Source organism: Schistocerca gregaria, chromosome 7 (genome assembly GCF_023897955.1).
Source record: "Schistocerca gregaria isolate iqSchGreg1 chromosome 7, iqSchGreg1.2, whole genome shotgun sequence".
Taxonomy (NCBI): domain Eukaryota; kingdom Metazoa; phylum Arthropoda; class Insecta; order Orthoptera; family Acrididae; genus Schistocerca; species Schistocerca gregaria.
In genome coordinates, this window is record NC_064926.1 from 557,494,980 (window position 1) to 557,520,231 (window position 25,252).

General features: G+C 44.0%; 1 protein-coding gene across 1 annotated transcript in view; it reads left to right on the forward strand.

The window, feature by feature from the left end:
* LOC126282475 (uncharacterized) overlaps positions 1 to 24,779 on the forward strand; it is a 392,608-nt gene extending 367,829 nt beyond the window's left edge. The window contains exons 5-6 of the mRNA XM_049982132.1: positions 5,321 to 5,539; positions 24,750 to 24,779. Of these exons, the coding sequence (XP_049838089.1) occupies positions 5,321 to 5,539; positions 24,750 to 24,760 (230 nt within the window). The 3' untranslated portion in view covers positions 24,761 to 24,779. The remainder of the gene's footprint in view (positions 1 to 5,320; positions 5,540 to 24,749) is intronic.
* The last annotated feature ends 473 nt before the right edge of the window (positions 24,780 to 25,252 follow it).

Below are 25,252 nucleotides of genomic sequence, written 5' to 3' on the forward strand. Positions count from 1 at the left end.
AGTGGCAAATGTGAACACCATGAGTTTTAATTAACGATCGACACTAGTATTACGCAAAAAGGGGGTGTAACAGATGAGACTTCTGCAGTTCTGAGTGAAGCCTTATGCGCTCAAAAATGCGGCATCGCGTGCGTTCATTACCTTGTCGGTGTTTAAGCAGCGTCAGGGCAGCAGCGGCCGGCGCAGCAGCCATCCAGCCCGCCGTCTCGGAACCAACTCTCCCTCACTTCTCCTTACTACAATTTACCGAAGTTAGTTTAAAAAAACTATCTGGCTATGTTTTCATCTGACCAATCAGGGTCTCAATGTTAACCTTAAGCTCCGCCTACAAAAATTCTGTCTATCCAATAAGAAACGTTATACTTTTCGTGGTGGGGCAATGTTTTTAAAGTTTGCAACGTAACAGAGACGCTAAAAAGTCTCACGCTAAAACCTGCAGCTAGTGTGGTCCTTTTAGCGTTACCGTAAGATCTATACTGCTCTTCTGGAGGGCTCTATCTTTTAACATGGGCTGGGGAGTGATCCTAATGTAACAGACACGCGAAAAAGTCTCACGCTAAAACTTGCGGGTGGTAGTGGCCCTTTTTGTCTTATCGTAAGATCTATACTGCTTTTCTGGAGGGCTCTAGCTTTTAACATGGGCTGGGGGTTGTCCTTGACATACCTGAGACGCGAAAAAGCCTCACGCTAAAACGTGCGGGTTGTATAGTTGTACAGGTAGGCTCGCGGCGTGGGTGCCCAGCCCCTCTCTTTTCTAGCTTAACACGGTTCTGCTCTCGGCTTCTGTCCTCGTTTCTCCCCTCGGAACTGCGTCTGCCTCACGGTGGGAAGGTACGACATGCATTTAGGCATTCTTGTGTTACTCTGTGGTATTCCATTTGCTCACTCGTTACTCGTATTACTTTGGTTAATTTAATGTCACGATTTATTCGGAGCTATGTGACATACTAGTAGATTTGCTTATCATGTCAGGGTTTTCATGTAAGGTGTTGGATTTGCCTGACACCTTACAAGTAGTTCTCAAATGATTGCGGAAAACTACCTTTTAAAAGAATAAAGTCTTTGACCTTTTCAAATTTTTTGCTCTCACCTCGCAGTTTGATGATGTAGTGCTTATATTTTCATTATTTTTCATATTTATTACAATAATTCAAAGTTAAGTACATCACTGCCAGTTGTTTGAGGACTCTGCAGTGAACGATGACTGATGTACAATCTCAGGGAACCGAAAATTAGTAGTCTGTAATTGTAATCTTTGTTTTTGTAAACTGGGACTTCAAAGCTCCACAGAAGTATTTGGAAATAGTTATAAAGACATTTATGAATCCCTTTCCATCCTTTATTTTCAAGGTTTCAAGAAGATTGTGCCAATTTTTGTTTCATTCTTTAAGAAGCTCAAGAATCCATCAATGTTCATCGACATTGCTGCTACTTTTCGATTGGTGCACTTTAGGTTATACGTTGATCCACACAAAATATAACTAACATACCAAATTACTTTTTTTATTGTATAAGGCCTATATCTCTTTCTCAGCAGTAAAGATACGTTTACCAGTGCTGTGTATAATTTCAGAGTGTCCAAACAAATAATCTCTCTAAAACATTAATATGTGTCCAAACTGGGCATGCTATGCCAAACACATTACACCCATTGTCGATGTATCAAAGGAAGGAAACATTTGCATACACTCAGTTTAAGTAGGGTTGTGTCACATCGTGCAGAGATGTGCTTGTAAAGAATGCTACTATTCACCCCTGACCCTAGACAGCAATGGCATCGTTTTCACAGTTGTGGTGAATCTCAATTCATCATTGTTCAATTAATTTGCATGAAATATTTCTAAATTACCAGGTGATTATAATTAAACTTTCCCTATTTCACATGTTATAACACACAAACTAATTACTGAACAAGTACCAAACTTGGTAGCATTAGCATCCAGAGTTTGGGGTGCATGACCGCCATACATCACAGCACTACCATCCAGTTCCAACTATGGCCACCAGGTGCTATGATCAGTCATCGTGATTCATAGTCTCACACGCCTGACCAGTTGATGTGCACTTGTTGACATATCAACATGAGTTTGGACAAAAGGAGCAGGAAATTATTGGTGCAGTAATGCTGCAGCTGCACTTAAAGAATATTGCTGACTGAATGGATTACAGAAGGGTCCTCTTTCTCCACCTCCTGTGCAGAGCATGATAGGCGAACTGGGCTCGCTCTGGGAGGAGGCCAATGGCCAGCTGCACCACCAGTGGTTGGTGAAATCGCTGTTGCTATGGCAGACAACACTGCACACAATTCCCAGTCGTCAGGTGGTGCGCATGCTGTGTCACAATAATTGAAAACGGGCTGCAGTGGTCTCGCGGTTCTAGGCGCGCAGTCCGGAACCGTGCGACTGCTGTTGTCGCAGGTTCGAATCCTGCCGCGGGCATGGATGTGTGTGATGTCCTTAGGTTAATTAGGTTTAAGTAGTTCTAAGTTCTAGGGGACTGATGACCATAGCAGTTAGTCCCATAGTGCTCAGAGCCATTTGAACCATTTTTTGAACAATAATTGAACATTCCATGGTCCACTGTATAGAAAGTGTTTCTCAAACAGTATCTGTATGAGATCCATACCGTACAGCAGCTTGTACCACAGGATGCACAATTACGTATTGACTTTGTTCTCCACGGTCTCGCAAGGACTGAAGTTGACGAGGGCAGACAAAACTCATTTTTCTTCGACAGGTTAGGTGAACACACAATATTTCTGAGTGTGGGGATCTTCACCTCCAGTCACTGTGCGTGAAGTTTCTTTGTATGGTGAACATATCACCATAAGGTGTGTCTTCACGACTACATTCATCATTGGCCCATTCTTTTTCAACAGATTGGCGCTGAAGGACGAAAGACGTGCAGTGTGATTGGTCAGTGTAGCTGTGATATGCTTTGCCAGCATGTCATACTTGCCCTACAGGAGAGAGATGCATAGAACTGAACAGTTTTCATGCAAGACAGGGCCTCGCCACACATTGGTTGTGAAGTTCACCTGCATCTCTGGAACATATTTGGAAATGATCGAACTATCAGCCGATCGTTTCCAAATGCTTGGCCAGCATGATCACTTGATCTCAGTCCCTGTGATTTCTAGTTGTGGGGCTACCTGAAGAACAGGGTTTACCAGGGGAACATTCACACATGTGCTGATCTGAAGTGCAGCATATCAAGAGAGATAGCAAGCATACCTATGGACATGCTTTGTTCTGCTGCACAGAATGGAATGCTATTTTTTCAGACTCTTGTTGACACTGATGGGTTCCATATTGAGCCCCTTTTTGCACCAGTAATGGTACTGGTATTAATGGTAAGATGTATCGAAGCAGCACATTAATAGTGCTTCAACTGAATTGAGTCTGCATTATTTAAGTAGGGTTGAGTCACATGGTGCAGAACTGTGCTTCAAAAGAATGCTGCCATTCACTCCTTAACCCTAGAGAGCAATGGCATAGTTTTCACAGTTGTGATGAATCTCAATTCATCATTGCTCAATTAATTTGCATGACATATTTCTAAATTACCAGGTGATTATGATTAAGCTTTTCCTATTTGACATGTTATAACACAGAAACTAATTACTGTACAAGTACCAAACTTGCTAGCATTAGCGTCCAGAGTATGGGCTGCATGATCGCCATGCGTCACAGTGCCACCATCCAGTTCCAACTATGGCCCCCAGGCGCCGCGATCAGTCATCATGATTCATACTCTCCTGCACCTGACCAGTCGCAGTGCACTTGTTAACGTGTCAACATGATCTTGCAAAAAAGGAGCAGGGCATTATTGTTGCCGCTCTATTATCAAAACAACAGTAAAGCTGCAGCTGCACTTAAAGAATATTGCTGACTGAATGGATTACAGAAGGGTCCTCTTCTCCACCTGCTGTGCAGAGAATGATGAAAAAGTTTTAATCAACTGGAGAACTGGGCTCGCTCTTGGAGGAAGCCGATGACTACCTGCACCACAGCTGGTTAGTGAAATCGCTGTTGCTATGGCAAACAACACTGCACGCAATTCCCGATCGTCAGGCGGTGCACGTGCTGTGTCACAACAATTGAACATCCCGTGATCCACTGTATGGAAAGTGCTTCTCAAACAGTATTGTGCGAGAACCATGTCATACAGCAGCATGTACCACAGGATGCACAATTACATATTGACTTTGCTCTCCACATTCTCACAGAACTGAAGTTTACGAGGACAGACATAACTAATTTTTCTCTGACAGGTGAGGTGAACACACAGTATTGCTGAGTGTGGGGATCTTCACTGTGTGTTCATTTTCTATGGTGAACATGGCTTCAAAGCTACATTCATCATTGGCCCATTCTTTTTTTAACAGCTGGGAGTTCAAGGAAAAAAGACATACAGTGTGACTGGTCAGTGTTACTGTGATATGCTTTGCCAGCATGTTATACCTGCCATACAGGAGAGAGATGCATTTAACTGAACAGTTTTAGTGGAAGATAGGGCCTCACCACACATTGATTGTGAAGTTCACCTGCTTCTCTAGAACACATTTCAAAAGGATCGAACTGTCAGGCAATCGTTTCCAAATGCCTGACCAGCATGATCACCTCATCTCACTCCCTGTGATTTCTGGTTGTGGGGAAACGTGAACGACAGGGTTTACCAGGGGAACATTCACACATGTGCTGATCTGAAGTGCAGCATATCAAGAGACATAGCAAGCATACCTACGGACATGCTTAGTTCTGCTGCACAGAATACAGTCCTGCGGTTTCAGACTTCTATTGACACTGATGGGTTCCATATTGAGCCCCTTTTTGTAGCAGTAATGGTACTGGTATGTAATGGTATGATGTATCGAAGCAGCACATTAATAGTGCTTCATCTGAATTGAGTGTGCATTATTCCTGTTCCCCTTGTCCTTGACATTAATGCTATCTAGATTGGTTCTCATATAGTAATTAGTTTCCGTGTTATAACGTGCTATATAGGGAAAGTTTAATTATAACCACCTGTTACATACACAAACTTTCCTCATCAGTCGCTGTATTAGTGAAAATTGTATCATGGAACTGTAGTGAATGACTTTAGTTTAGCAATGGATAGAATAAAGTGTATGTGTGTGTGTGTGTGTGTATGAGGGAGAGAGAGAGAGAGAGAGAGAGAGAGAGAGAGAGAGAGAGAGAGAGAGAGAGAGTATGCATCCATGTTAAATTATCGACATTCTAAATATCTCTTTGTGACTAGCAATATTACTGTACAAAACTATCAACAGGAGACTGATTATTATAACGATGTGTTACAGGAGATGAGGGAAACGGCGAGTGGTCTGTGCGCATGGACGGCGCCACCGGCTGCGGCCACAGCTGGGAGGGCGTGCGGCGCGTCCTGGGGCTGTGCTGCGCATGCGCTTTCGGCAGGCACGCCAAGCCGCATCGCGAGCTGACCCTCTACTCCAGGGGGCAGCCGCAGCGTGGGCAGGGGGGCGGCGAGCACGACAACGTCGCCTCCAGGAGGCACGCAGGTCAGCAGCGCGCTGCAGTGCGGCACTCAGAACTTTTGTCCCGCATTTATTTGACCTGCAGATGTTCAGATGTTTAGCCGATCACCTTCTTATTCTATATGGTTCCAAATTACAGTACTGGCCATTAAAATTGCTACACCAAAAAGAAATGCAGATGATAAACAGGTATTCATTGCACAAAGATATTATACTAGAACTGACATGTGATTACATTTTCACGCAATATGGGTGCATAGATCCTGAGAAATCAGTACCCACAACAACCACCTCTGGCCGTAATAACGGCCTTGATACACCTGGCCATTGAGTCGGACAGAGCTTGGATGGCGTGTACAGGTACAGCTGCCAATCCACCTGCAAACACGATATCACAATTCATCAAGAGTATAAACTGGCGTATTGTGATGATTCAATTGCTCGACCACCATTCAGCAGTCGTTTTAAATTGGTGAGGGATCTGGAGAATGTGATGGCCAGGGCAGCAGTCTAACATTTTCTGTATCCAGAAAGGCCCGTACAGGACCTGCTGAAATGTAGGGTTTCGTAGGGATCGAATGAAGGGTAGAGCCACGGGTCGTCGCACATCTGAAATGTAACGTCCACTGTTCAAAGTTCCGTCAGTGCCAACAAGAGGTGGCCGAGACGTGTAACCAGTGGCACCCCATACCATCACGCCGGGTGATACGCCAGTATGGTGATGACGAATACACGCTTCCTATGTCCGTTCACCGCGATGTCGCCAAACACAGATGCTACCATCATGATGCTATAAACAGAACCTGGATTCATCCAAAAAATGACGTTTTACCATTCGTGCACCCAGGTTCGTTGTTGAGTGCACCATCGCAGGCGCTCCTGTCTGTGATGCAGCGTCAAGGGTAACCGCAACCATGGTCTCCGAGCTGAGAGTCCATGCTGCTGCAAACGTCGTCGAACTGTTCGTGCAGATGGTTGTTGTCTTGCACACGTACCCATCTGTTGACTTAGGGATGGAGACGTGACTGCACGATCCGTTACAGCCATGCGGTTAAGATGCCTGTCATCTCGACTGCTAATGATACGAGGCCAGTGGGATCCAGCACGGCGTTCCATATTACCCTCCTGCACCGACCGATTCCATATTCTGGTAACAGTCATTGGATCTCGACTAACGCGAGCAGCAATGTCCCGACACGATAAACCGCAATCGCGATAGGCTAGAATCAGACCTTAATCAATGTCGGAAACGTGATGGTACTCATTCCTCCTCCTTACACGAGGCATCACAACAACGTTTCACCAGGCAACGCCGCTCAACTACTGTTTGTGTATGAGAAATCAGTTGGAAACTTTCCTCATGTTAGCACGTTGTAGGTGTCGCCACCGGCGCCAACCTTGTGTGAATGCTCTGAAAAGCTAATCATTTGCATATCACACCGTCTTCTTCCTGGCGGGAAAATTTCGCCCCTGTAGCACGTCATCTGTGTAGCAATTTTAACGGCCAGTAGTGTGTATGGCTAAAAAATATGTATTCATTTAATGTCAACTGAAGCTACTACAAGTTTATTCTTATTTAAGTTGGCCATCAGACCAGCTTAGTTTTTCAGTTCGGCCACGATTTTTGTACCTCTGTCCCGATTTTTCTCAAAGGGAATTCCAGGCACTCATTTCCATCAGATTTAACAACTATCAACTCTTTTAACTGAAATATGAGGGGTGTTCAGTAAGTAATGAAACACTTTTTTTCTTAAAGCAGGTCGGATTTTTCGAGGATTCCAATATGCCATATTAATACCCACTCTTCTGGCTATACGAACCTATTTTTCAATATAATCTCCATTCAGTATGACGGCCTTTTGGCACCTCAGTGGGAGGCCTAATGTAACTCTGCTGGTTGATGTTGGAGCCAACGTGTTGCTCCTTCAGTAATAGCTCGAAGATGGACACTGGCTACTCCTTGTAATGACGAGTCCTGCAGTTTAGCAGGGGATTGCGATTGGGCAGGGCAGTGATTCCAGGAAAGTCTCTGAATTGAAAACCCATGGTAGCAGTCGGCGCATTTGCCCAGAGAGTTCATCAGGAACGAACTCGCCTGGCACTATGGAGATGCCGTCATATTGGTGGAACTACTTGTGGACATATGACCCTGCATACCCAAGTAGGTCTCTGAGACTGGCAAATTCTTGTGCCGAAAGGGCGCAAAAAAGGGCAGCTCGTTTTGTATTATCAGGTAATAAGGGGGATAGTGTGGCAGATATGATACGCAAGTTTGGATGGAAGTCATTAAAGTATTGACGTTTTTCGTCGCGGCGAGAGGTATTTACGAAATTTCAGTCACCAACTTCCTCTTCCGATTGCGAAAATATTTTGTTGAGCCCAACCTACATAGGTAGGAATGATCATCAAAATAAAATAAGAGAAATCAGAGCTCGAACAGAAAGGTTTAGGTGTTCGTTTTTCCCGCGCGCTGTTCGGGAGTGGAATAGTAGAGAGATAGTATGATTGTGGTTCGATGAACCCTGTGCCAAGCACTTAGATGTGAATTGCAGAGTAGTCATGTAGTAGTAGATGTAGATGCCATCTCTTGGCCAGGTGGACACTTGACGTATCTGCGCTAGCGCTTGCTGCAGTCACCTGTGCAACTCGTGGTGTACCCACCCGCGAAGTGCTGGTGTAATGTGGGAGGGTGAAGAACTCCTACACGTGTCCATCTTTGGGTAGGCGACCTACACACTGCATTCCTTTCTCCACCTCCCCTCCCCCCTCCCCAAAGGAAGAGAAAGCGATGCTATCTTTGTGGAAATTGATCAGCTAGGCTTCTTCTTTCCCAAACGATACCACGCCATTGGGAGATGTAGGGTGAGAAGCTGTCGCAGCATATGTCTGTAGGAAGCAGCCAAGGTTGTCACAGTTGCGGTCCAGTGGCCGCGTTCATGGGAAGGAATCCTGGAACCACCCTGAGGTTGGTGTCAGCAGACACAAAGTGGTTGGGGCAGGTGAGGAGTGAACTGTTGAGAAGGAACCTGCAAGGATAACAAAATCAGTAACAGATGTATCATGGTCATATAGCTGATACTGGTTCGAGAGAACCTGAGAATATGGAGAGACCCATTGGATGGAAAATGGTGCGACAGCTGACTGAGAAAGATAGAGTAATTTGCATCTGGAGGAGTGGGAGATGTATACAAAAGCACCTGAAAAGTAAAAAAGGCTGCTTCAGTATGGTATCGATAAGAGCACTTGAAAAAGAAAGTCATTTCACCTGTAGACCGTAGAAGAACGTAAGAGCACTTGAAAAATGAAAAATGGTGCACGAGGAGGGTGAATATGAGTGTGCAGGCAGTTGAGAAAGCGGAATGTTGCCCCCAAAGGGTGTATCTGAGTGGAGAAACGCTTGAGAAAGAGATGTAAACGTGTTTATCAGGCACAGGAAGTGCATTGCTAGTACATGCGCTTTCAGTAGATAGAAGAAGGGTATCTGCAAAACGTGTACATTGAATATGTACAGAAAGGAGAGTCGTGAAAGCTGTGTGTGGATTACACATACCAAAATGAGAATGGGAGGCGAGCCCACCATGGAAATGTAAAACACAAGTAAGACACTGTCTGCTGGAAGGGAACCCAGAGTGGAAATGGACTCTGCAAAAAACAAATACCTTGAGCAAGAGTGGCACTGGAGCTAGTAAAAATGTTTTATCCTCGTCATCTAATGATGTCCCACACCAGTGTTGCAGAAAGAAATTAAAGCCTAAGGTAAACAATACATAAAAAGTTTATTGAAATACTCATTAACACAAGCCTTCTTCCTAGAGTTTGATTCAAAACAAAAAAAGAACCATTCTCCATCTGTACAGGCCTTGAAGCCCCAATGGTGTCACTGGATGTGGATATGGAGGAACATGTGGTCACCACACCGCTCTGCTGGCCATTGCCAGTTGTTGTGACTGGAGCTGCTACTATTTAGCAGTCAAGTAGCTCCTCAATAGGCCTGACAAGGGCTGAATTCACCCTCCTCCTCAACAGTGCTTAGCAGACCTAGAGGACACTCGTCCACGTGCCAGGCAAGCCCCGACAGGAACCAGTGTGAACACTTAGGCAAGGCCATTGTCGAGTTTGATTAACACAGCACAAATAAAATTTCACTTGGTATTTCAGATACCAATGAGAGAAAAATAAATGATTAACTGCCAGAAGGCCAAAACTGGAATAACCAAATCTTTAAGGCTGGATTCACTAAGAATGTTTTAAAGTTGATAACATGTCGTTGTTGTGGTCTTCAGTCCTGAGACTGGTTTTATGCAGCTCTCCATGCTACCCTATCCTGTGCAAGCTTCTTCATCTCCCAGTACTTACTGCAACCTACATCCTTCTGAATCTGCTTAGTGTACTCATCTCTAGGTCTCCCTCTACGATTCAGCATTCTTCTGTAGCACCACGTTAATAACATAATACGATAAAATAAATGTCGTGTGACTAGGACCTCCCGTCGGGTAGACCGTTCGCCTGGACTTTCGATTTGACGCCACTTCGGTGACTTGCGTGTCGAAGGCGGTGAAATGATGATGATTAGGAGAACACGGCAATCAGGCCCCTTGCGGAGAAAATCCCTCCTCAGCCGGGACTCGAACCCGGGCCCTTAGGATTGACATTCTGTCGCGCTGACCACTTAGCTAGTGGGGGCGGACTAACATAATACAATGATTGCCCGAACAACAATGTCCACAGCAGTCCACACCCTGGTCAAAGACGGACCCTAGCTGCTGCAGGTAGCGAAGAGTCTTGGCAGGGGACAGGGCGACGGTGGTCAGGTATTGTGACCGCTCCAGGCGGATCTCTGTTGAACCACAGCAGCGACTGGCATATTTGCATAAAGAAATCACTAGGAATGAACTGGCCTGCCGCAGCCGAAGGCCAGCCTAAATATGGTGGAGACGCCAGAATACTATCGGATCTACTTGCATATACGTTATCCCATGGAAGCAAATAGGCCCATCAGACCGTCTGGCGTTAGGAGATTCCTTATTCTGTATAAGAAATAGTAGTAAATAATAATAGTGATGCAGTAACTGTTGTTTGGTAATATTTACTGACAAAATGCAACCTAACGCTAGATTGCGTACTTACGGCTATCCTGTGTGGCCGTTTTTTAGTACAACTTGAAAAAAAGAGAGAGAGATTATTAACTGATCACCAATGCGTCGGTTCTCGATTGTGTTCAGGAGACGTACGGATTGATTACGCGAAGGGGTTTTCTTAATTGACGTTTTGACCCGGATTGCCTTCACGCAATCAGAATCTTAGATGAAAATACCTAAGGGACCTATTTGAATCCAAAAATGGAAATGAAAGCAAATCAGTGGAATTTCGTAAGAGATAGGTTAACAGATCAGAAGTTGAACACATTAGTGGTCTCCCAAATACAATCGAGACACCGCGATAAAGAGCGAACCTGTAACAAAGCCCAAATACAGTTGAACATCATTTTCGGTTAGTGAAAGAAAAGAATAAGAAGAAAAGTACTGCATCGCAAAATATTAATTTATTTTGAACAAATTGGCTTTAAACTTGTAGACATTGACAAATACACAATAAATGCATGATTTACATTTGATATTTGTTTTGTACATGGCGCAGTCCAATAATCGCTGCTTTGACAGTCCTTTCCTTCTTTAAATGAAATGTCCTTGCGGAGCAAGATGGGGAAGCTAACTTTAAACCCTTACAAAAGGGACAAAAACAAACAAATTCAAGTAGGTTTGATTATCATTTGTTTATTTAACCATTGAATTACAATAGCATGCAAAGAAACCTGCAAACTTGTTACATTTAGTTAGAAATATCTCGATTTGAAACATAAGCTACCAAATCCCCATCTTGCCCCATATGCGGGGTAAGATGGGGAACTAGCATGAATTCATCTCTAAAGCTTAAATAAGGACTGGAACAACGAAATGATGTGACGATAAGGTTTTGAAACATGGTTCTGCCAATTGTAGAATCAGGTATTACGTTTTATTTAGGCCTCTTGCTTTCACACAGTACACAAGTGTGGACAGCCTCGTCGTCATCACTTTCTGTCCCTGCACAAGAGTCGTGGGCACGCCGACGCTGAAACACGTATTGCTGTGGCACGTTGAACTGTCGAGCAGCCCTGAAAGAACCCATATGACCTTCCATAACAGCGTTTACAGCGCCTTCCATTGACTCCAAAGACCAATCTTGCCTAGACGTTTGTCGCCGATACTTGCAAACCATCTGAAATAAAACTCGTGGAACGTACTATTGAGTCAGATCATTCCTGGTAATCTATATTATACAGTAAATACCATATTTCCCACAGTCAGTCGTTAAAGCATGGCAAGAATACTGACTTTGCACGTTTTGTGTATTTTTATTCACCATATAGCCTAAGGCATACTTTGTAATTAATTAGGAAAGTGTTAGAATAACGAATACCATTCTATTTACCATTGTATTCAACGTATAATGTACGTGTTCAAAACCCGCAGCGAGGTAAACACATGAGACGATAAGAACGTACAAATAGTAGGGGCAAGACGGGGAAGCTCCCCATCTTGCTCCACCCCGCCTTGCCCCCCTACCATGCTGTCAGGTTATCTTACGCCTACATGAACACTATGTAGTGAACACTGACTACTGATACAGCAGTTTACTGTTAATAAGACGTACTATTCGGTGCTATATATACAGTCGGTACAAATGTTCACGAAACACATGTTTTAGGACCTCGAAAGGTGTAAAACATTGCAAATCAGTGTAACAATTGTACGTACCTTAAAAAGCTCACAGAAACCGCCGCGAAACTAAGGTTCAGCAATGTCAACACACTGGGACCTGTGTATTGATGATGTTGACGTAGCTATCCACAGATGGCAATACTCTAACTGTAGCTTATAGCCCTTCCCCGTGTTACCCCACCTCCCCGTCTTGCCCCGCCTTCCCCTACATTGTATCCTCACCCGAGTTACCGAAATGTTTGTTCGTCGTTTCACACAGTTTTTACGCAGAACAAAAATACAACTTGTAGCAATGCTATGTAGTACGTCTTAACATGTCGGCGACCAAAAGTGCCAGGCATAATAAAGTCTCTAGAATATTTCTTAACAAAAGATAGATTGTTCTTTCTTTTGTTTCGCAGCTTCTTGCTACCAACAGCTGAGGCAATCATTTTAAATATCTGCGCCCAGCGGGTCATGGTGTTTATGTAGAGTATTTAAACGCTGGACGCGCCTCTTGGTATAGGCGCACATTAAAAAAATATATTTCGTCTCTTACTCTCGCTCTGTGATGCTTAGCATGTTTACGAACTACAGCTCGTTGGCTGTCCTTTTCTTTTATGAAAAATACCTCATATGCAAAGTATCTGAAATCCAGTAATATTACAACCGGGAACCTTGTTGCTGCCGCTTGCTGCGGTGGTCCCTGCTGCTTTCAGCGTAGGCCACCCGCGAGGGGCCGGTGTAATGCGGGAGGAGGAAGAGCCCCAAGATACATTGATAAGCCAGAACATTACGACTACTGCCCACCGCTACATTGGATGTGGCGATGTGGGAACTTAACGCGGTAAGAAATGTATGTACGTGGAGCAGAGACGAAAGGGGACTCATTCTAGCGACTACACACGCAAAAAATACGAAATCCACTGACAGCGAAATAAACAAAGGCCACACTATTATTCCATGGAGTCTGTGAATGAGTATCTTGAAAACGACATTGCTGGTCGAGTATTCAGGTGCTACTGTCTTGAGCATCTATGGAAAGAGGTAGAAGGGCAGTGAAAGTACAACAAGGCACTATATGGTTTAACGTCCACGACTCTACACAGAACATGGAGATCTGCCGATTGCCTCCTCTGTAAAGTCGGATAGGCGACAATTTGACATAGCTGGAGGAAAGGCACAATCGTGGTTCACGCACATGTGTTTCGGATCACACCTTTTAGCACACATTACTGAACACTGGGCTCCGCAGTAGATGAGGCCTACGTGTTCCCATATTCATCCAGCGACATCGTCAATTACGATTGATGTGGACACTGTATCAATGGTACTGGACAATTTGTTAATAGAAACTTACCATCTGGGCAAATGAATCACGTTCATTGCTACACCACGTCGATGACAATCTCCATAAAGGCCATCTTCGAGGTGAACGACGGCTCGAAACGTGCATCGCGCCCCAATCGCAGGCCGGTGGTACTAGTATTATGCTACAGGAGACGTTCTCGTGCTCTTTGATGAGGCCTGTGGTGGTAATCTTACAGCTGCTGACCACCTGCATCCGTTCGTGCGAGACGTCTTCCCCAACGGCGACTTCGTCTTTCATCAGTATAATTGTCCGTGTCTCAGGGCCAGAACCATAATACAAGGATTCGAGGAGCACCATAGTGAATTCAGGTTGATTTCCTGGCCACCAAATTAGCTTGATGTGAAATGCTATGGAACCCATCTGCGTCGCTATCGGGTGCCATCACCACATACACAAATCAGTGGCCCGTTATTTACAGGAATTATTTGACTTGTGCATACGTATCTGGTCCCACATACTTTCACAAACCTGCTAACAAACTGTCGCATCCGTGGTAGCTAGGACTGGCAATGTCTTTCATTCCAAAGGTGGACCAACAACCTATTAAGCAGGGATCATAACATTTTGGATCATCATCTGGTTGGCGAGCAGCTTAGACACAGCAGAGATATAAAGTGCCACTTACAAAGAGACGTACACGGAAGAACAGTGTCTACAGCAGCGTCTAGTGTAACATTAAAGCCATTCTTCAAATCTGAGAAACTTTGGGGAAAGTGGGAGATGTTAAATGTTAGTTGGAATGGAGGAAGTCTTTGCATATCTTACAATCCAGTAGTCAGAGTTTCTAATCTATGTATGGATTCTACATATAGATAGTGGCTAGAGTGAATTTTGATGGAAGTTGTGTTCAATATTTTCCTGTAAGTTTGAAGAATACAGACATGCTGAAGAAACTTCACAGTGCCGATAAATGGAGTTTGTCTGCTCGCAATTCTTCATCTTCAAAGGCACTAATAAAGTGTAAATTAATCGAATTATTGTAATAAATTTATTGCATTTCACTAAGATCCTTTTAATTTTTTTTTAGTGTCAATATTTGTAACGTGTCCTGATTTGGTACTCTGGTCACCATCAGCTACTAGCCACAACTCACTTTCTTTTATTTCCACTACGCTTTTCTGAGGCTTAATCCTTCATGATAAAACTTTCCTTCTGTATTACTCCCGTTGTTTATAGTCTCGCATCTTTCGTCTTTCTCTCCTGTCCTAAGGCTGGATGCAATACAGATCGGAAAACTGAAGGTAATTGTCTTACACTTTGGTCTTGATTGATAATAACAATTTATGGTTGCTGACAGCTTTCTCCGCTATAGCCAAATTTAACAGATTACTGTATCCCATTGCTTTTTCTGAGCTACCCCGCGTGGTCTGAGGCGCCTTGTCACAGTCCACGTGGCTTCCTCCGTCGGAGGTTCGAGTCCTTCCTCGGGCATGGGTGTGTGTGTTATCCTTAGCGTAATTGCAGGTGAGCGCCACAATCAGGACTGCATACGACCGAGGCACACAGGGCCAACACCCGGCATCATGGTGTGAGGAGCGATCTCCTACACTGGCCGTACACCTCTGGTTATCGTCGAGGGGACATTGAATAGTGCACGGTACATCCAAACTGTCATCGAACCCATCGTTCTACCATTCCTAGACTGGCAAGGGAACTTGCTGTTGCAACAGAACAATGCACGTCCGCATGTATCCCGTGCCACCCAACGTGCTCTAGAAGATGTAAGTCAACTACCCTGGCCAGCAAGATCTCCGGATCTGTCCCCCGTTGAGCATGTTTGGGACTGGATGAAGCGCCGTCTCACGCGGTCTGCACGTCCAGCACGAACGCTGGTCCAACTGAGGCGCCAGGTGGAAATGGCATGGCAAGCCGTTCCACAGGACTACATCCAGCATCTCTACGATCGTCTCCATGGGAGAATAGCAGCCTGCATTGCTGCGAAAGGTGGATATACACTGTACTAGTGACGACATTGTGCATGCTCTGTTGCCTGTGTCTATGTGCCTGTGGTTCTGTCAGTGTGATCATGTGATGTATCTGACCCCAGGAATGTGTCAATAAAGTTTCCCCTTCCTGGGACAATGAATTCACGGTGTTCTTATTTCAATTTCCAGGAGTGTATGTAGACATGAAGAAAGAAAACGTAGAATTTTAATAACGTTTGTTTTATTTAACAAGCTTAAAGAGATCTGACATGAAAAATTCGCAGGCATCACTTTTAAGCGCGCCCTCACACATTCTCAGAAATTTCCTCCTCAAACTGAAGACTATTTTGCTGCTACTAAAAATTTCTTACTAGGGGTGCCTTGTTAACCTGCTTTAGTCTCATTTGTATGTCCTTGCTTCATCCGTTATTGTTATTTTGCTTCCAAGATAGCATAACTCTTTCACTTCGAGTAATTATTGGTCCCCAGTTTCCATATTAATTTTATTGCTCATATTGTTTCTGCACTTCCTCATGACTATCGTGTTTTTCTGTTTTCTCTCAGTCCGTATTCTATACTCATTAGATTCTTCATCTTCAGGTCATCTAATTCTTCTTCACTTTCACTGAGGATGGCAATGTCGTCAGCGAATTTTATCATTTATAACCTTTGCGCCCGGAATTTTATTCCCACTCTTGAACATTTTTTGCATCCCAGCACTTCCTTATTGGTCTTCCATTCTCATTGCCCCTTTTGATTCTTGTACACATTCTGTATTACGAGTCATTCCTATATCTTACTCCTGCTTTTTAATCAGAATTTCGAACATCTTGCATCATTTTACATTGTAGAACGCTTTTTCTAGATCAACAGATCGTATCAACGCGTGTCGATTTCCGCGAGGTCTTGCTTCCAGTATCAATCAAACCTTCAGCAGTGCCGCTCTCGTCCTTTACCTTTCCGAAAATCTTACAAATCCTCAGTTTTCTTTTCGATTCTTTTGTATATTACTCTTCTTAGCAACTTGGATGCTTATCGCGGTTATCTGCCTTTCCTACGTACGGGTTGTGCCCTTTGTTTAGCTCACGTGGCACTATGCAGTCAGTCAGGAAGGTTGTTGGCAAGCGGTCTTAGTGAGTGATCGTACTCGTCGGTCGCGAGAATTTAACTTTGACATGACTTGCCTGTGGATGACAAAAAAATTTATGGCTCGAGGTTTCATTACTTTATTGATCAGAAAGCTAACATTTTTGGAAATTTGTGGTAAGGGGCTATGGGGCCAAACTGCTTAGGTCATAGGTCCCTAAGCGTACACATTGGCACCAAGGCAGAAGCGACTCTCATCGCTGAAGACGACACGTCTCCATTCGTCCCTCCATTCACGCCTGTCGCGACACCACTGGAGGCGGGCTGCACGATGTTGGGGCGTGAGCGGAAGACGGCCTAACGGTGTGCGGGACCGTAGCCCAGCTTCATGGAGACGATTGCGAATGGTCCTCGCCGATACCCCAGGAGCATCAGTGTCCCTAATTTGCTGGGAAGTGGCGGTGCGGTCCCCTACGGCACTGCATAGGATCCTACGGTCTTGGCGTGCATCCGTGCGTCGCTGCGGTCCGGTCCCAGGTCGACGGGCACGTGCAATTCCGCCGACCACTGGAGACAACTTCGATGTACTGTGGAGACCTCACGCCCCACGTGTTGAGCAATTCGGCGGTACGTCCACCCGGCCTCCCGCATGCCCACTATACGCCCTCGCTCAAAGTCCGTCAATTTCACATACGGTTCACGTCCACGCTGTCGCGGCATGCTACCAGTGTTAAAGACTGCGATGGAGCTCCGTATGCCACGGCAAACTGGCTGACAATGACGGCGGCGGTGCACAAATGCTGCGCAGCTAGCGCCATTCGACGGCCAACACCGAGGTTGCTGGTGTGTCCGCTGTGCCGTGCGTGTGATCATTGCTTGTACAGCCCTCTCGCAGTGTCCGGAGCAAGTATGGTGGGTCTGACACACCGGTGTCAATGTGTTCTTTTTTCCATTTCCAGGAGTGTATTTGTAGCCTTCTGCCACTAGAGAGCTCTAAACTGTGGCGTGCAAGGCCCGATCCACACAGAAATAGAGCGGCGCGGACTCCTTTGTGACAGGCGTGGCCACGGGCGGGACGTGAGCAGTCCACACTGCCAGTGAAATGGTGCTGTCAGAGAGACGCTAGACGGTCGTGCTACGAACAGATTACAACCTGCTGCCTTCATGAGACGAACAGATTGATGCACTGGATCTTTTGTAACTTGTAAATGTTGAGCAACGAAGAAGATATTGGATACATCTGAGCATCTGAAAAGGGAAGGAATTGGCACCTTCGACATAAATAAAAACCTGAACAAGTGTTCCAAAATTTTACAGCATTTTTACAGACTGTCTCAATCTGTTTCTATATTGTGTTTCACAAACTGAAGAACGGTATTCAGAGGAAATCATCGCAATTGGAATGTTTTGTTCATAATTCCAATTTTTCATACGATTTTCATTTTAACGTAAGTATAAACATTGCTAATATTGTGAAAGACGTTCTAAATATTACGACACTTTTCCCAAATTTGATCACCCATAAATATTTCACTATTGTAGAACAGAAATTCTTCGTTACAGCGCATAGTTTCCTACCATGTGACAGAGGTGCAAACTTTACCACAAATCTAACATACCTCCTCCCATGTTATAGATATTTTGCCTTATAGAGAGGAACAAAATATCCTTTCATCCAAAAAAACTGATTTCCACTCATTTCCAACACCAAGGACAACAGATTACTTCAGGGCAAGGTGGAACCACAGGATTTCAAGGATCTTGGTGCATTAGATCACAGGATGCACAGAGGCTCATTCAAAATGAGTATGTCGGGCTACATTTTTCGTAACATCAAGCAACCATGGATGTGTCAAAGCATTGGAAAGAAGCCGAGAGGTACTGTTAAGAAAAATCTGCCGCTAGATAACATTAAAGATTTCCATACCTTCTGTGATAAAATAATGCCAGCTAAAAGAGCCAAGAAGGAATCCTTACTTGAATTGTGGTAGTATCTCCCAGCTGAAAAACGGAATTTGTATGAGCAAGTACCAAGTGAATAGTGGATTTGCTTGTCTGTCTACCAAAAAACGTTAACTGAGGATAGAAGATGTAAAACTGACTGTACATGCTAACTGTAACTGCAAGAAGAATAGTGTCGCATTTTTGCATATCTTCTGGTGATGCTTGTGCAAGTTTGTATTGCAGTAAACATTATGTGTTTTGGCCTGTGTACAGTCTCAAAATAAGATTTCTCTTTGTGCAGTAAATAAGTAACAGAGAAAAACCAGAATATTTCAGCATCACAACACTGTAATTTCACAGATTCAACCTTCTTCCTCCAGAAAAGTAAAAAAAGATAGTGCTATTTTTTCCAAGTAGACATAAGTAATTGTACAATCTTCGATTTTACTTTTTTCTTATAAGAAAAGAAGACTGAACAACAAACAAACCACAATACTATCCCAATGCATATATGAAAAACATAAATTTTATTATAAAATACATAGAAAATTAATAGAAATGAGAAGAGGGTAATTTTTCCTTTCGTTCCCTTCATTAGAAAAGAAATCGAGTTTAAGAAAGTAAGAGGAGTGGATTTCTTTTAAAAAATGGCATTTTAGGTATAATATTAGGTATATAGGTATAATATTATCACATTATAGCCATGTATGGAAGTGAAACATGGACGATAAATAGTTTAGACAAGAAGAGAATAGAAGCTTTCGAAATGTGGTGCTACAGAAGAATGCTGAAGATTAGATGGGTAGATCACATAACTAATGAGGACGTATTGAATAGGATTGGGGAGAAGAGAAGTTTGTGGCACAACTTGACCAGAAGAAGGGATCGGTTGGTAGGACATGTTCTGAGGCAACAAGGGATCACCAATTTAGTATTGGAGGGCAGCGTGAAGGGTAAAAATCGTAGAGGGAGACCAAGAGATGAATACACCAGGCAGATTCAGAAGGAGGTAGGTTGCAATAGGTACTGGGAGATGAAGAAGCTTGCACAGGATAGAGTAGTATGGAGAGCTGCATCAAACAAGTCTCGGGAATGAAGACCACAACAACAACAACAACAATTATCACACGAACTAGAAATTGTAGATTATGAAATTAGTAAAAAATTTTCAGTTTCATCATTCTCCTGTATTTCAGTTTCATATTTCCTTCTTCAAAAAACTGAAAATCCCAGCCAGTAATTAATTTATGGTATCTATTTGGCCAAATAATTTTCAAATTACTATCAATCTCCATAAAAATGTTTTCACCATATCTATAGTATATAAATATGCACATCCAATGGCGTTGTAGATCAATAAGTTTTGAAGAATGTCACTTCATTTTACTTTTTGGCGCATTTTACTTTTTGACTACAAATTTTTTTATATAGTCGCAAAATTGCGCCTTCCACATCGCTGGCAACGGCTTTTACACTGGTCACTACTTTGAAGGAACATGTAACTCTTTTGTATCAGCTGTGAATAAATAGTTGCCACTATTCAAGTTCCAACCCTCATATGTAAAGAATTTATAAGGGGAAACCAGAAAATTAAAATTACATGTGATTGATAGAATTGTAACCAAGTAGAATCAACAGATCATAATAATCTCATGCCAATGTAAAAAAATCGGGAAGCTTTACGTAATCAATGTAACATATAACATTAATTTTTATAGCTAAAGGAATTCGTTTCCCTTAGTTTCTTAAATTCGATTTTTTCCTATAAAAGACAATGTGAGAAGAAAATATCTTTCTCTTTTCATTTACAAAAAAACTGAGTCTGAACCTACTGAACCATCGTACTTATGTAATAAGTAATAACTGTTACAAGAGTATGTAAAACGGCCTTTTACCTCATGTACACTGCCTGCACCAAGAAAGCCTAGAAATGTAGGCATAAAACGGGTAAGCATAAAGATCCAGAACATGGAATACTTTAGTTACAGCAACAGTAAAATGCCGTTTCTCATTCCTGCTCACTGAAACGAAATAGATATTAAATGTTTCGTGAATGAAACTGTTAGTGTAGACAAGAAAAATTTATGCATAAAGTATGGAGCTAGTTCTGCCACTGTAACTACGGCTGTCTACCTGTAGTTTCAAATGAAAATAACTCTTAAAGCAATATTAACGTAAAGGGTGATTATAACTGACTTCATAAACCACATACAAAAGAGAAACACGCCCACAAATCCAATTAGAATGCGGCCATGGCGTCTGGCAACTTAGCTCGTCGTGGTCAAACGTGAAAATATATCACGTATTTACTCAGGACTGGAAAGAAGTAATGCTCTCCTTCCGCTGCTAAAGACACTTGCGATATGTTACCTACATTTCGTATGCAGCACCCTATGTTCTGAGAACCTGCAAAAGTAAACTGCCCAGTGACTACATTCTTCAGTGCAAACTTTTCAAAATGCACCCGATGGTTTTGTTATTTGGAAGGTATCACAACAACCATTCGCAATAACGAAAGTAAAACTAGTTCACTATCAAGCTGAGATTTCAGGCTATAAGACGTCGATTTTTTTACCTTATAGTTTCCTTAAATTCGAATGAGAAATTCTGCACAGTGGAAAAACCGCAAAATGTAAAAGTTCTACTAAGAAACTATCTACTGAGACAAATGTAGCTTTGTTTCATCTACATGCTACGTTTTTTCTGAGACTCATCGGATGACTTCAGATTAATGAAAACAGCAGCACGCCAATTTAACATCTCCGCCACGTATGTGTGGTGGCGACTTCTGCCACCAAATGTATCAGGATGACCAGATATAGCGGGAAGACACCAAATATAGTGCATCGGAGCCAGGGCCTGCCATATTACAACTCAGCGAGAACTTTCCAAATGATTTATTGTTTTTTAGCTACAGTGCCCTCGTTCCTCTTGGTCTGTGTCACAGGGCCCAGCAGTGCTGAGGAAGAACGCAGCCTGTGTAATGCAATGCTGTGTTGTGCCAGCCTTGTATGGGCCGCTGAGTTCCAATGATGTCAGGATGGCTGGGCCAGCAGCCGACTCAGCGACCACCATCCTCGTTGTCTCAGCACTGCTGCGCTGGGAGCCATAGGCCAGCCCCGCAATGCTTCTTCCTCGCTGGCGTAGCTGAGACTGCGGCGGCAACAAGCGCCCACTATCCGGTGTCCGAATCTGCAGCCCTCACCTTGGAAAGTCTCTGGTGTGTGTTGGGAGCCGAGACGACTGCCTGCAGTAGTGAACCGAAGAGTGGCCTGCCGCTGGCTGGCCTCAGAGGGTCGAACCAATAACCCACCGTGGACTGGGACGCTGGCACCACATCTGCTGCTGCGTGTAGCCCGGTGGTGTGATACGCCCCACAGTCCAGGAGAGCTGCCACACTTGAATGAGTCTTGTTAGAAAATATAACCTATTTATACGTGGCTGTGTGCCTCTGTTTGGTAATGCGCCACTCCAAATCATGTTCTCACCTTACCCTGGTTGCGCCAGTGGGCCCCTTCTGCCTGTAGCTTGCGCCATGCGAACAGCTGAGTTTGTGATTTCCAGTGGTTCGGCGGCCCTGTGGCCTTCATTCTACTTCGCAGCCCTGCACCTGGCTTTAAGTTGTGCTCAGAATGTCGCACAAAGCTAAATTTCCCTATCCTAAGCGGTGGTGCCTCTACATATCCCTTCAATGCTATTCATACGACAAACGGATGTGTCGTGGACCATGAAGTGATGAATTCCCGACAGGCCACCTGTGTGTAATTGCCTCATTAGTTAATATGGAGTTGGCGTGAAACAGCGCACATGCCCCCACAGCCACTCATGGCATGCCATTTCTCTATGAATTGGGCCTAACATGACATCGTATCAGATAACCATGTCAGTGCATGAGAAACAGTGTGCTGTAATTGACTTCTGAATTCAAAGAGTCCATCCACACATGGAGCAGACTCTCTCTCCCTTAGGATGGCAATGCCAGATCACACAGAAGCACTGCGACATCTAGAACAATCTGACACCTTGGGAGCAGTATATTCGATTATCCACCATACAGCCACGAATTGATCCCATCAGCTTTTCATCTGTTTCCAAAAGTTAAAAAATGCCTACGAACTCTCCACTTTAATAGCAATGAAGCGGTGCAAGCAGAGGTGAGTTTGTCGCTCTGTCGACACTGTCAAACATTGTACAGTGGTGGTATCAACAAACTGGCCACTTATTGGGAGAAATGTCTTCGTTGCCATGGTGAATATGTTGAGAAATAAATATGTAGACATGATGAATAAGGATGTAAAATGTTAATAAAGTTCGTTTTACTTAAAATTCTTTAAGATTTTTCACATAAAAATTTGGAGACCTTACTTTTCGACACGCTCTCGTACGTTTGGAGCACACCATTATATGGTAGTGTTCCATGGACTGTAGGATAGTTGGAAAATAGACTCTAAGCACCTGAAATGTGGTGCTGTAGACTGGTGTTGACAACTTGATGGACTGATGGAAAAAGGAATGAGAAAGTCATGTGCAGAATCAGCGGAGAAAGGGCCAAGAAGTAGAAAATGACAGGACATGTGTTAAGATATCAATGAGTAACTTGTATGGTACTACAGGGAGCTGTAGAGGGCAAAAGAAATGGACTGCATTGAACAAATAATTGAGATTGTAGGGTGAAAATACAACTCTGAGATGAAGAGGTTGGCGCAAGAGGGGAACTCGTGACTGGTCGTATCAAACCAGTGAGAAGCCTGATGACTCAAAAAAAAGTAGCATTCTTGATATCAATAAATTTTGTTGTTGTTGTTGTGGTCTGCGGTCTTGAGACTGGTTTGATGTAGCTTTCGATGCTACTCTATCCTGTGCAAGCTTCTTCATCTCCCAGTACTTACTGTAACCTACATCCTTCTGAATCTGCTTAGTGTATTCATCTCTTGGTCTCCCTCTACGATTTTTACCCTCCACGCTGCCCTCCAATGCTAAATTTGTGATCCCTTGATGCCCCAGAACATGTCCTACCAACCGATCCCTTCTTCTGGTCAAGTTGTGCCACAAGCTCCTCTTCTCCTCAATTCTATTCAACACCTCTATACATGGCTACACTCCATACAAATACTTTCAGAAACGCTTCCTAACACTTAAATCTATACTCGATGTTAACAAATTTCTCTTCTTCAGGAACGCTTTCCTTGCCATTGCCAGTCTACATTTTATATCCTCTCTACTTCGACCATCATCAGTTATTTTGCTCCCCAAATAGCAAAACTACTTTCAGTGTCTCATTTCGTAATCTAATTCCTTCAGCATCACCCGACTTAATTTGACTACATTCCATTATCATCATTTTGCTTTTGTTGATGTTCATCTTATATCCTCCTTTCAACACACTGTCCATTCCGTCCAACTGCTCTTCCAGGTCCTTTGCTGTCTCTGACAGAATTACAATGTCATCGGCGAACGTCAAAGTTTTTATTTCTTCTCCATGGATTTTAATACCTACTCCCGCTCCCGGGTTCCTGGATTCGATTCCCGGCAGGGTCAAGGATTTCCTCTGCCTCGTGATGACTGGGTGTTGTGTGATGTCCTTAGGTTAGTTAGGTTTAAATAGTTCTAAGTTCTAGGGGAATGATGACCATAGCTGTTAAGTCCCATAGTGCTCAGAGCCATTTGAACCATTTTTTAATACCTTCTCCGAATTTTTATTTTGTTTCCCTTAGTGCTTGCTCAATATGCAGATTGAGTAACGTCAGGGAGTGGCAACAATTATTTTAGGAGGAATATATTTCTGTGTCCATTATATAGAGAAAGAGGGAGGGGGGAGGGAGAGAGATTCGTTTTCTGTTTGTAGACCTGTTCCCGCACTTATTACTGTAGTTGTGGTCATGTTGAAGAAACTGACTGTATACCGTCTAGCACAAAAGCCACCCTGAAAATTGTGTAAGCACGAATATCAGTTGCCTGTATGGAAACACTTACAGGCATCGACGGTGGATGGTACATGCGCAAATTGTCGTTGCCTGTGGAACGCTGCTTAACTAGCTCTTCTAGTGAGCTCACTGATCCTAACACACCCTAGCGACAAGACAGCCAACCGACAGCTTTCACGAATAACTGCCAGATGCCACGAGCAGTCTTTAGTCGTAGTGCGTTTCGTGGCGTCCCTGTTTCAGAACTTGTCTAAAACCAGAGACATGTTTTCTCTGACGCTGCGCTCCCGCAGGGCCGGCGCCGCCGTCGCCGCCGCAACCCGTCGCGGCGGAGTGCGCGTCGCGGCTGTGGCCGGCGCTTCAGCTGCTGAGGCTGCCGCGCGCCCGCGTCCAGACCACGGCGCACCGGCTGGGGCCGCGGAGGGCGCTGCTGCTGCCGCCACCGGACAACGGCTCAGGCTGGGGGAGGGCGCCGCCGCTGCTGCACGCCGCGCAGGTAGGTAGCGCACGGCTGCCTACCTCCACACACCAGGCGACCACCTACCTCACCATACACGTGCGACTATGTCGATCAATACACTACTGGCCATTAAAATTGCTACACCAAGAAGACATGCAGATGATAAACGCCTATTCATTGGACAAATATATTATACTATAACTGACACGTGATTACATTTTCACGCAATTTGGGTGCATAGACCCTGAGAAATCAGTACCCAGGACAACCACCTCTGGCTGTAATA